This window comes from Larus michahellis, chromosome 8, assembly GCF_964199755.1.
Source record: "Larus michahellis chromosome 8, bLarMic1.1, whole genome shotgun sequence".
In the NCBI taxonomy this organism is placed as follows: Eukaryota; Metazoa; Chordata; class Aves; order Charadriiformes; family Laridae; genus Larus; species Larus michahellis.
The window spans coordinates 16,137,127-16,150,722 of NC_133903.1; the positions used below are offsets into that span (position 1 = coordinate 16,137,127).

The 13,596-nt window shown below is 45.0% G+C and overlaps 1 protein-coding gene across 2 annotated transcripts in view; it reads left to right on the top strand.

The window, feature by feature from the left end:
* The window catches only part of GSG1L (GSG1 like), a 66,249-nt gene that overhangs the window by 36,152 nt on the left and 16,501 nt on the right, over window positions 1-13,596 (top strand). For both annotated transcript variants that reach the window (XM_074597840.1, XM_074597841.1), the window contains 2 exons: window positions 2,042-2,153; window positions 6,820-6,987. In XM_074597840.1, the coding sequence (XP_074453941.1) occupies window positions 2,042-2,153; window positions 6,820-6,987 (280 nt within the window). The remainder of the gene's footprint in view (window positions 1-2,041; window positions 2,154-6,819; window positions 6,988-13,596) is intronic.

Below are 13,596 nucleotides of genomic sequence, written 5' to 3' on the forward strand. Positions count from 1 at the left end.
AGACAGACTCGTACTGTTTTGCTATAGCTTGTAGATGGCACAGTGCCACTGACAGCACAGCCAGGTACCTGTCCGCCCCCGACCCTCCTCCCCACTAAGCAGAAAAAGCAGTCAGTGCCACTTTTTCACTGTGATCCCCGTGTTGCAGCAGGACTTGCTGATGACCTCCTACTCACCAGCATCAGGGGACTGCCATCCTGGCCTCCCACGCAGCGAAGGGGCTGAACATTGCTGAAACCCCGTTAAGGTTTTGCACGACAGGAAAGAGCAGACCAGCCTTGCTGAAGCCGGTCCTGGCCATGTCCTGATGGCTCTGAGTGACTATGACACATCTCAGGGCAGCCTGTAATATTTTATTAAGGTTGAAAAATTACTGACAGTAGGTATACGAACAGCAAACCCCAGACTTAATGATCAACGCCATAACTGTCAGCTGGAGAAAAATCCACTGATTTAAAAAGTACAGCAAGCTCCCTATGCATTCTGAAAATTAAATATAGCCAGAAACAAGCAAGGTGTGTACTGGTTTGCTGTGCTCCCATTAGGCCGCCCACCCTGCCAAAACATCATTTCTTCCAATGTGAATTGCTCTTTCCACCTCCTAACTTCCCAGCGTGTGACACCGACATGAAGCTGCTGAGCAAACCACCACAGCTTCTTGTAATAAACTGTCTTCTTTCAGCCTCTGCAGTTGTTTGTATCAAACACGCCATTTGTCTTGCTGAAGGTCCTGCTTAACATACCCACAACACAAACATGACATTCCCCGACTCCCCTCCCCCAGCATTGCCCTGAATCATCCACATGGCTGGTGAGACTAATGAAGCGCTTTAGACTCTGAAAGTCAGAAGGAAAGAAGAGACAAAATCCGTGTCTGAGGAGGGAAAATCAGGATCTTCCATATGGAGGAAGGGCAACTGTGGAAAAAAGTAGGTGGTCAGAGATACCAATAAATGGCGACTTTGGTTAAGGAGCAAAGTGTACCATATGGGCCCATGTTGTACCCCACTGTGGCAGAATATCGGTATTTCAAAGTGCCTTGAACTGTCATTGCAGCACAAGGGGCTTCTGACATCTGTAGGTCCAAGGTCTGTTTGGGAAGTGATGATCCTGCCCCACGGTTTACCCAACTGCTGGAACCCTTTCGTGAGCTTAGCTGGGAGCATCACTCTGCACCATCCGGGCACTAAAGCAGACACATCCCAAATTATTGCAGCCAGAAAATTCTCCAAGCTGCTACTGGCCACCACTTCTTGGAAAGTTTTGATCATCCTCAAAGGGATGCCTAGGTGTAAAAATTCAGGCATTTTTTTCTGCTCAAGCTGAAGAGCCATGCTGGCCAGAAAAGTGGCAGAGCAAACTCAGTGATCTAACTGCAGCCCCGTTCTCTAGCATCGCGGTGAGCAGAGTGTCTAATACTCCGTCTAATCTTCACCCAGTTGTAATTATCTCAGCAAAATATAATGATGTCACAAAAGCAAGCATCATCAACATTGTACCATCAAAAGTATGCCTATCGTAATCCTCTCTCCACACATCATCGGGAGTGCTGAGTTAGCTTCCTTGTGTAACTCCCAGGTGTTTTATAACTTTCAAATTTATAAATCTTAGCAACTGTTCAGATAAAATATCGTTGTTTGGTGTTAACACATTCAATCTTGCATTGCCTAGAGCAGCCTCTCTCCTTATTCTCATACCTGAGGCCTGTCTGCGCTGGGCTAAGTGCAATAACTTGTGGGTGGCATACCCCTGTTTTGCAGCAGCAAGGTTGGTGGCGATGCTAATTGTGCAACATTTTCTTCAACAATTTTCTTTCTTTAACTCTTCTCATAATTGAGAATTCAGTATGATGTAAAATAATGAGCTCTCAGTCACACCTTTCCTCTGCCCATGCAGCTCCCTCCTCCACAGTAGAATAGGAGGCATAAAAGTACAACAAAGACTTTTTTGGAGCTTTCAAAGCACTTCCAGCAGTAGCTATCTCAAGAATTATAAAAAAAACATTAGCACAAAAATTGCTATTATAATCCCTGCTTCTCAGGTCTCTTGGGGATGGTGGCACACATGATGTATACTCAAGTTTTCCAAGTGACAGTCAGCCTTGGGCCAGAGGACTGGCGACCACATTCATGGGACTATGGATGGTCCTTCTGGTAAGTGTCACCACCAGTTCATATCTTTTCATTTTGGAGTTTTTCCATCAGTCTGTTGGGAGATTATACGTATCATCTCAAATTTTCAGGAACAGGCACATGAATTTCCAGCTGCCAAAATGCTAGGAGCAAAAACCCACCAGGGCCGTACAATTGTTGAGGTGTTAGAGGACAGTTATCAGTGACTGTGCAGCAGCAGCAGCTGTGCGCATCAGCAGGTACACAGCATTTGTAAATAAACACCAGCCACAATTACCAACACAGATTGAGCACTCTCATTAAAGTTCAATTTAGGTACATAATTGCCATGGCATTTCAGAGACTTTTAACTTTTTTTTTTTTGGTTTTGTTTTGTTTTTAATTAATGTCTCAGTTGAACCTTACAGTGCAAATTTTAACACAACTGCAGAGGAAGGCATAGTGCTCCTGGCACCATGATACTTCCCTGTGGATTGTGGGGAGAAGACTTGGGAAAATGGACGCAGCATTTTGGAGACTGTTTTTATTTTGTTTTTTAACCTTTCCCATGTATCTTCTAAAAAATCACGTAAAAATAATTTGGCCAAGAGACATCGACCGTGTTATATTGCTTGCAAGTTTATAAGAAGCTTAACAAGAATAGGAGCCTGTGGAGAATAGAAATACCTGCAAACAACATTCGCATCCCTCTAGAGGCATCAGCCTCTTCGGATGGCTGGGGAAAATGCTTTCTTTTTTTCATTTCTAAATATAGCATATTATTTTTGTTCCATCTCAAAGCAGAGACAACAACCTTTGCTAACACCAATAAATAAGTACATGTACTCCTTATGCACAGCACTGCGGGGAATTATTAGTCTTTCCTTCTCTCCTCACTACACTGTGCTTCCTGGGAGGAGTTACTAACATTTTAATAACATGTTACAAAATATAAATCCCATTATATTTAAAATAGATCTTTTGTGTATCAACAATGAATATCGATTGCGTATGATGATAAACACATAAATATACTGCATTCATATCTTTATAATATTTGTATAAATATTTATAATAATTCTGTCATAATAACTGTGTAATGATTAATATATTTAAATAATGAGGTGTGTTCTCTATTACTTTGTCTTCGGTAATCTATTTTATAATTTACTGCAATACTCAAAATTCAGAATGCTGTGAAATGTCTAGCATGATAAAGCACTCATTATTTTCCTTCACCTTGTGGAAGACAAGAACCCCCATGTCTCAGAAGGGGCATCAGAGGCTGGTGGGTGCCGCAGGGGGTTAGGAGCCCTCCCTGGCCCCTCTCCCTGCCTGTGCTCCGGGCTGTTTGGAGCCCAGCACCTGTCCTGCCACGGCAGCTCTCGGCGCTGCCTGGTCACAGAACAGACCTTGCACCCCCTGCCTGCAGCTCTCCCCAGAGCCGAGGCACAGCGGGCTTTCCTTTAAAGACCAGGACTGACCCTGGAGGATGTTGGAGATACCCACAAGCAGACAAATGTGTGGGAGTAACCTCAGCTCTTCCCATATTCCTCAAGCAGGATCTCAGCTTCACTCTACACAGTCACTGTTGGCTCACCCTCATTAAAGCTGAGCTCTGCTCAAGCTGTTGCTGTCACAAAGCAGCTTCTCAGATTTGGTGAGCTCTCTCCCTTCCCTAATACCTTCCAAGGCAACATACTTACCTATGCAGGATGATGGGCAAGGTGCAAACATCGACTCAGCAACAGCTCCCCCAGGGCAGACATGAATAGCAGCAGTATTTCAGCCTGCAGTGGTGCTCAGCAGTCTGAGGAAGGCCATGGGTTTCCTCACGCCACGCCAGTGACTGGTAGCAGACCTGGCAAAGGAAGGTCTGAAAGTCAAACACAGCAAACCCAAGGTTTCTTCCTTCCAGCTAACACTGAACCACCACTGCTCTATGGACTAGAGAGCTACAACCTCCCCGGCATCGCCCAGATTTGAACACCTTCTTTAAGAAGGGTTAAAAACAAATGCCCACCCAGCCTGGTGGAAACTCTGCATTTGTAGGAATTTTTTTCTCCTCCATTTGGGTACAGGAGATGGCCTGAAGCATGAGCTTTAAATATCCCTGAACCAGTAGCGCTAACATCAGCATTACTTACAGCCTCCTGTAAAAAGAACCACTGCAGCACCTTCCTAGACAACGTGTCAGAGCACAGAGAATTGTAACACCGCTGAAAAGCAGGGCCAGGGAACAGCCTCCCCATGGCCAAGAGCCAAAGGGCATGAGTGGAGATCTAGAATGCATTTGTTTCCCAAGTGTCAATCGGAAAACTACCTTTTCTGTGACTTTATTTCCCCTCTATTGAAAGGGAATGATAAAGATACCGCTCCTCAAAATGAGGAAGGGCTGCTTGTGGTCTGCTCAGATGTCCCACCGCCTGGCCCTGTTATCTTACCCATTGGCAAAACCTGCAGGTTGGTCTGTGCTCTGGCACAAGCCAGGAGTGGGCCAGGGGATTCTCCGGGCAGGGGGTTCAGTGGCTCTGAGGATCAGCGGATGTTCAAGCTCGGCCCCTCTAGAAAGAAAACAAATACAGAAACCTGAGCCGCAGAGGAATTTGAGAGCACAGCCCTGAGCTCAGCTACCAGAGGCACTATGGGTGCAGTCCTACCACAGCTGGGACACAGCTGGTATGGAGTGGCATTGCTGTTAAAGAGGTTTTCACCTAAGGTACAATGTCACTCTTACAGGTGGGAGAAATACTCTTTACACTTAAAAATAAATAACATTTAACCAAAGACCATAAAACCTAAACCATATCAATCCTAATTGTCTCATTATTATGATTTACCAGATGCCAGACCTGAGGTCACATTGAGAGTCTTCATTCTGTATTTCCTTCTCTGAACCTTTCCGCATTTCTGAGTTAATGATTAGAAATTATCAGAAACTTTCACAAGAAATGTGTCTCCGTATGTCATTCCCCAGGCACCAACCAGGCACAGGGAAGAATGTGGTTTCAGCTGGCTTCTTCCATGATATTGTTTAGGAGCCCAGATGGAAATCTTTGGGGGTGCTGGAGCTTTTCCACGCGCTCCATGTAGGAGCAAGATACTTGCCAGCCTTCCCTGTGCCTGGACGCTCGCACATAGCACAGGTTTCCACTTCTCCACCCAACCGCGGAAACCTAAGGGAGCTTCATCACCCCAGGGTTCACTACGCTTCCTTCTCATTTGATTGCATCTGGCAACTGGGTTCAAAAATGACTAGGAAAGGGCTGCCTCCACACACTTCATTGCCATGGGAGTCCCTAAAGGACTTGTTACGCACCGAATTTTGAAATAATTGAAATTTCTGTTTACTTGAACCATTCCCCTCCCCCCCCCAGATTTTTCAGTTCATGAATATGTGTTCTTTTTCAAGTTTTGCCTAATTTGAAATGAGAAACTGTTTCCTTGTCTGCAGATCCTTTGCAGAATGGGAAAACAGCTCACGCTGAGGGCTCTGTTGATAATGCATATTTAGAAGATAATCTACTGTGGCTGTATTCTTTCTGTTCTGCATAATTTATAGTAACGTTCAATTTGGCTATAGAAAAGGTGAAAGCGAGGTGCAGATAAAGTGTGTAGCTGACACAGATGATAAAGTTAATCCAAGTTAGTTCGGAAGCCACTGTGAACTGCATGTAGCTGGAGCGGATGGGCTGAATGTGAAGTCCAGGGGAGCCTCAACACAGATAAGCTCTGCAGGCAAAAGGAGGAATTCAGTGCCTTTTTTTGTAGCCCCATTTCATGCCCAAAAAGCACCTAAACTCCCTGGGGCTGTGAGTTCCCCCCAGCCACATCCAAACTTGAGATCAGTGAGGTAAAGGCTGGAGGAGAGATGTGCAGGGAGGGCAGAAGGCACCCGGGGGGAAACCCAGTGATGGGCAGGGAGCAGAGCAGCTCCCAGCTGAACTCTCTTTGCCAGGAGACCCCAGGACAACGCTCGCTGCGGTTCCAGCCTGGCATTGAGGCAGTCACTTTTTTTCTTCCACTTCCCTTCTCCCTCTGTCTGCGCATGCTCCTGGTTGGGACTTGCAGGTGTCCTGCCCCTGGCATGCTTGGGGCACTGCCCTCAGATTGGATCTCTTCACAAAATGGAAGCGCTGTCTTCTGTTCTGGTCAGGCTTTCAGAGACCATAAGCCAGGAATGGTAGAAATGTCCATTAAGTAGGAAAGAAGGAAATACAGTAGTCTGATGAAGGCATAAGAAACCGAACAGAAACCATCCCTGCAGTAGCGTTGTGCAGAGACAGTCACCCATGGGTGCTGGAGAACTTCCACTGGTCCAAAAGAGGTGCTCTCTGGGGCATTACTCCTTCCAAGAGTTCATTACTGTTCTATAGGTTTTAGCACTTGTCTGCAAAGCTCTGAAACCTTTCAAAGGAAAATCAAGAGGCATTCAGCTCTTCTGTCAGAGTGCACCGAGTGTTCACGTTAGCACTCTGCCACATGGTTCTCCACGGGATGAAAGTTGTGCCCAGCCCCTAGCCCGGCACCCTGCCTGCACCCCTGAGCACGTGCCACAGGCCACTTGAGGTAAGGTGAGGAGAAGGGGTTTGTCACCACTGACTTACCTGCCTAGTTGCATCCTGTGTATGTGTGTCTCTTGGCGTCAGAAATATAACATGAGCTGCTGTCTTAACCCAGCTCTGTCTGCTGGTTTCTCTCTCCACAGTCTGGCATGGGGCTCTTTCACCTGCTGCATGGCGGCCTCCGTTACTACCTTGAACTCTTACACTAAGACTGTCATTGAGTTCAGACACAAGCGCAAAATCTTTGAGCAGGGCTTTCGAGAAGAGCAGAACTTCCTAGACCAGGAAGCCATGAAGTACTTCAGAGAAAGGTCAGTGCAGTCAGTCGCTCCATCAGTGGAGGTTTTCATGGACTCCTCTAGTCTCAGAAAATCCAGGCTCTCACCCGTTCCAGCACACACGGGTGAAGTCTCTGAGATACTTGGAGAAGATGTGTGTTAAAGACAAGCACAAAAGATCCTCCTTGATTTGTTTTTTCTTAAATTTTGTGATGTCCCAGTGCCTGCCTTTTCTAATATAACTCATTAAAACACAAGACTGACAAGTCCTTACAGTACACATCTGATTCATAGGAATTGATAAGAAGCTATGCTGCCAATACAAGCCAATTTTCCCTCTCTGGAAAGGTAAAATTGTGGGGATATAACAAATGTTGCAGCCATCCTTTCTCAGCACATGTAGTAAGCAGTTCCTAATAATCCTAATGGCTGCCAAGACATGTTCCAGCCACCACTAGGACACTTTGGAGTCGCCATCTTCCATAGTTGCATGCCTACAACCCATCCTAGGCTCCTCCACACAACCCATCCTCCTGAGCTCCTCCACGCAAATACAGCGCATGCATCATATCGCACTGCAGAAGCATTCCGCAGTGCCCCCTAAGCTGCTACCAGGGCCTCAGGTGGATCTAAGTCCTGACAATCCTCCACTCTGCCCGTCACCACACACTGCCCACCCGCCACACTGCTGACCCCACGCACTCTCAGTTGGCCCATGTGGCCGCACTGAGCTATTTGCTGCCCTCATTCTTTCATGAGAAGGTTAAGGCTTTGCTTAAAATTGCAGAATGTAAAGAACACGCAAATACTGACCTCACATAGCAGGGAAGGTATGATGGACTCCATAGGGATACCTTCACGGATTGAGAGGCTGATAAGTACAGAGAATCCTCACTGAAAGCCTGTTGTTGGAAATAATGTAAAGATCTTTTGGGGACAGAAAACAGAAGGAGAATTCATTCTTGTTCTTCTGACCAATGTGGCAGTTTCTCAGAGATGGAAGAGAGTGGTTGGGAAGCTCTGAGGAAAGAGAAGATTTGAAATGATCAGACATTTCAGGAGCAAAGTGAGGAGCTCTCCTGAGCAGGAAGAACTAGAGAATTTCCATGCTTATTCCTTTGCTTTGGTTACCCAACCTTAACTAATAGTCTCTGTTGTTAGTTATTCCTCTGCCAACTTCAAGGTTTTCCCCTCTACCTTTCAGTCAGTCTGGAAGTATGAGAAAAATGATTCAAACAGTCATGATTTTCGTAATTTTGCACTTAAAGATGACAGTGAATTTTAAAAAATTCTGTGTGTGAGAAAAATCCCCCAAACACAGTGAAGAGGAAGTGGTCAGCCTGTGCCTCAGGAGAAATCAACACTCAGGGTGGGAAAACAGTCGGCCGGATTACTGAAGTGAGAATTGCAGACAAGAGACTGGCAGAAATTTAAGCAAACAGAATATGTGGAGTTACATTGGGAAGTGCTAAGGAAACTTGATAAAGTACCACTACTGCTCTTTCTGGAACAGTAAATAGTAAAAAACATTAATGGCATAGAGGACAGTAATCCTCTTCATCTCACACAGGTATTGTGCGGTTTGATTTTGATTCCTCTTGCACTCACCATATTACACAGCTCTCCTCCCTCCCCCATTTTTACATGCATGGAAATCAATACCACGTAACACTTTTCAATCAAAGCCACGTTGGATTAGTTGTAATCTGAGAGACCATGGTCCCAACACGCTGCATAAACAGGTGAAGGGCCCCAAAGAATGACAACAAGCCAAAGGCAGCATCAAGGCTTTGTCAGGTCTCTTGGAAGGAAGGCTGGAACTTGTCCAGGCAACTAGCAAGGTTTTTAACACACATATGCCCAAGGCAAGCAACAAGTCCCACCTTGGCCAGTACAAACTCTTGTTTTATATGTATCATTCAAAACAAGCTCCATACTCGGCAACATGCATACAGAACAGCCTGCTCCCTGTGACTGCTCTGTATACTGGTCAGAGCCACCCTGACCAGCATACAGGGACAATGCTTTGTCTCTGCCACTTGCTTTATGACCGGACTGTGTATTTTGTTCTGTCCTTCCAGCTTCCTTGTTGATTTTGAATTTGTGTGAACAATTCACTTGTTGGTCACATCCTCCAAGCCCCTCCACGCACACTTGGCAAACACAGCTCAAGCATGTGGTGTTCCCAAACTTCATGATTATGACTTTCTTTTTTTATATCACATTATTTTAATTGTTGTATCTGAATACATAATAAGAAGCCCAGAGACAGTGTTACCATGGGATCATTCCAGAGACTTAAAGCTGTGCAGCATTGCATCCTTTTTTTTTTTTTTTTTTTTTTGAAGTTAGCATATTCATGATCAGCTTCCCTACTGTGACCTGGGAATACTCTGAGACTGCAGGGGGTCCAGGGATCATCAATCAGCAGCGCAGTGTTGCTACATGCTGGGGGTGCCAGCAGTCCCAGCAAACACACAACTTCCCCTGGCTCCGACCTTTGCACAAATAGAAAATAACTTAAATTCTCTGTCTTTCCTGTGCATATATCCAGGGATGCTTCACATTCCCTCCTACTCCTCCACCTCCATGTTCCTTCCCATATCTCATAAATAAAACCCTCCAGCCTTTCTTCCTTCCTGTTACTTTGTACCTATCACTACCCTCTTCGCATGTTCCTTTGCCTCCGGGCACCATCCAGCACCCACTGTACACACACATCTAACCTCTGCGTTGAATAGACTTTGTGCAATAGGCAGTTTTCTAAGAGCAATATATTTCTAGCGGAAGTTGAAGCTTTCTCATTATTCCCAACAGCTGCAGTTTATCTTCTGGGAGACAGGGAAGAAAAGCATTAGCCCCACTTTGCCTGATAGAAGTTTTTTGTTGGAATATTCTTCTACAGGCCCCTGCTCACAGAGAAGAAATTTGCTTTATAAACAATACTGAGAGTAAAATACTGCTAATCTAGCAAGTACTTTGTCAAACGTAACCATTGTATTTCACTTAATTTTAATCGCATGTAGCTGCATATAACAACAGAAGATTTACTAGAGATGCACTAGATTAGAGAGCTGAAATGCTCCCTTGAGAATTCCCAATTTAACAAGTGTGCACCACGTTCACCACCCAGTGCAGGAGCTGCAAGGGCTGAGCCCCACTGGTGCATGGCCTGCTGCCCTGACCCCCGCTGTCCCCATCAGCCCACCCCATCCCTCCCCTCGCACGTCAGCCTCCCTCAGCCTGCGTCGCTGCTGCTTGATAACCTCCACATCCAAAGAACTGCCTCAGCTGTGAAGAGCATAGGAAAGACCTTTCAAATCACAAAAAATATATGTGTACACCCCAAATGCGGCTCCACAGCCTGGTTTGACTCCACCTTAAGCAGTGCCCATAGTCACCAGCCCCACGGCCGCACAGAACCACAACCGGGTTGCAAACAGAGACCGTTTACATAGACACCAACAAATTCTCTGACTACCTGCAACCGCAAAGACACAGACTTTGTCTCTCAACAGCTGAGCACCTTACTGTTTCTATCACTGGGAAGACATTTAAGCAAGCTGCTGAAAAATCACAGATTCATGGTGTTATATTTTATGATTTACTTCCCAGGCCCGGGATACTTTGAAAAGTCCAGACAAAATAGACTCTGTAGTTCATACCATAAAATCAAAAGATATACAGTTCTTCAGATATAAAAGATGTGATAGTCCTCAGAATAACTCTAAGCAGAACACGTAAGTGATACAGGCTTGGACGTATTATTCATGTATTAAGTGTTCTATATAATTATCGGTAGAATTCTCTGCAACATGCCTGGTTTCAGTCTTTGGCCTATTATTGGTTGTCCTCCCTTTTTCTCTGGTTTTCCTTTTACCTGAATATCTGTCTATAACATTTGCCCATCTATTTCAATTTTTTTAGTTTATTAGGTGTCAGTTCATAATAGGTATCTCTCTTCCTTGCCTCTCAATTTCTTTTTCTGCTCTGTTTCATATGAATGCTCTTGCCCCATATGATCTTGAGCATAGTCCATTATCTACACTTCACCCCAGCTAGCAGAGAAGGAACCCTCCACATACCTGTCTGCTTCCTTTGCCCTCAGGATCCTTCCAGATAAGCCAAAGGGACAGGGATTCTTTGTTCTCTCCTATACAGTCTGACAAGCTATAAGTGACCGTCAGCTGAAGGAATGTCAACGTGCCAGGAACTTCTCCTCTTCCACTGCCCAGCTATTTGGCTTCTGTAATGCCCTGTGTAACGCACACAGACAAAGGACCGCTATCCCTTTGCCCCTGCCTTGAGCAAGGAATAAAGTTAGCCTTCCAGTACTGAAAGGGGCTACAGGAAAGCTGGGGAGGGACTCTTGATCAGGGAGTGGAGCAATAGGATGAGGGGTAATGGTTTTAAACTGAAAGAGGGGAGATTCTGATTAGATATTAGGAAGAAATTTTTCACTATGAGGGTGGTGAGACCCTGGCCCATGTTGCACAGAGAAGCTGCAGATGCCCCATCCCTGGAGGTGTTCGAGGCCATGGGGCTTTGAGCAACATGGTCCAGTGGGAGGTGTCCCTGCGTGAGGCCAGGGGTGTTGAGTTCCATTGGAACTGAAGCTACTGCAGACAGGGGTAAGGAGGTCAGCCCACCCTGGCACAAGTGGGAGAGGGGATCCTAGAGATCAGCATAGCCCTGTCTCCAGTCTGATATCCAGCCTTTTGCTCCCTGTGAAGCAAATCTCACTTAGTGGGTGCTGTTAAACCAACATACAAATTTAGCAAGTAAATCTGGAAGATTCAGCCTTCCACAGTTCACTCATCCATAGCACAACATTTGCCAACTTGCAGCTGTCCATTAACACCCATTGTGGCATCACAGCTGATTTCACAACATTTTTCTTGCTGACTGAGCCCTTACTCTGATCTGCAAAACCAACCCAACATCAGGCAGATGCTCCTGGTGAAATTCTAGAGTGAACTGAGTTCAAACAGCCATTGATACCAGTGCAGACAAAATGACTCTGCAGGAATAGAAACTGTAGTTTTGAAGTGCTAGGAGCAGTTTGAAATAGTCGGAAGGACTAAAGCTATTGCAGGGATAGTAAATCAGGACTATTCTCAACACTATGAGAATCAGAACTTTTCAAATCATCATTCGCATACGCTATTGTTTCCTTTTTTGTACATTTCTCTAATGTATCCTACTCACAGTTTTCTTTCTCTAACTCCATTATGCTCATATCAGATGTCGTGCAGATCATATCAATGCTTTCCAAAGACATGCCAACCTTTTGCTCTGATTTCCTCTTTGGTCACCTCGATATCTGAGCAGGCTTTAAGCTACTGACCTACCATACCTCATTTACAGAGTCAGTATCTTTTCATATGGACATCAATAAGAATTTCCAATCTGACTATTCACCTTTCATTAGCACACAGGGGTGAGTGTAACATTCTGCCTTGGATTTATTCTGTACTTTATTCTGCAACACAGGAAGGTTTATCTGCAGAGCTGTTCCTTCTGGAAAATTACATGGACTGGCACTTAAATGGTGTAGCACTAGCAACATACCCACTTCCAACACACACGTACTGTACAATGCTGTTAGTCCCCGACGCTTAGATTCATCCTGAAGAGTGAAAGAGTGGGAGAGACGCAGCCCTGAGCCCCTCATTTCTATTCCCCATGGCCTCTTTACATGAGCTTTCCCCTGAGAGGGGCAAAGCCAAAGGAACCGAGTCCTTCCTGAGACCATTACGATCTCCATAATGGGCCTGGCTGGCTATAGATGGAGGAGCCCAGGTATGTTGTACTCTTATTGATTTTGACCCTTCCATGTATGTACATTTGGGAGCAGCCTTTGTTTCTGTTAAAGGTGCTACTTCTATATTCTCTTTTCCAGGACTGAGGAGGAGAGGGCTGAGGCTGGGGACCTGAGGTTACAGTGCCTCCATAGCTGCTCCCCAAATAGTAAGTGACCATGGCTCAATTTTGTCCAATACACAATGGCTTGTACCGTCCCCACGCTGGCTCCTTGGCATTAAGAAAAAGATTGGGAGCAGGAAGTTATGGAAATAGAGGTTTGTAACTTTCCCAGACAGCATTGCCCAAACGATAATCAGCTAGCATACGAACAGTACAAAATTCTCCAGGATTCAGTTTAGGATGTGCATATATCCTATAATTTTATGTTATCTCAAGAAACTGTGACTTCATAGTAGTTTAAAAATATGCTCTAATTTACACCTGTATAACTTTCATTATCACTACCTTTTTTCATCTATATTTATCACCAATTCATGATGATGCATGCTATTGAATATAAAAAAGATTGAAAGCAGCTTTGGTAGACAATAACATTAGTATAATTAATGCCATTTCTTGCACTTACTCAGAAAATTGTTATGCTTTTATTCAGTGTTTGCAAAAAAAAAAAATAATCTTACTTTATGCTATAAGAATCAGTTGGGGGAAAGTTGTGAGCAGTTTCATGCATCTATTTCCTTGCAAAGAAAGCGATACTTCATTCAGCAGGAGGGAGACTTGGGGAAGTGACTTGCTGACTCTGCGCTATTAGAATTTGGAAACCTCATAGAATTTGCTGCCTCTGTCTTGCTGAGATGCGCATCTCAGCCACATCCT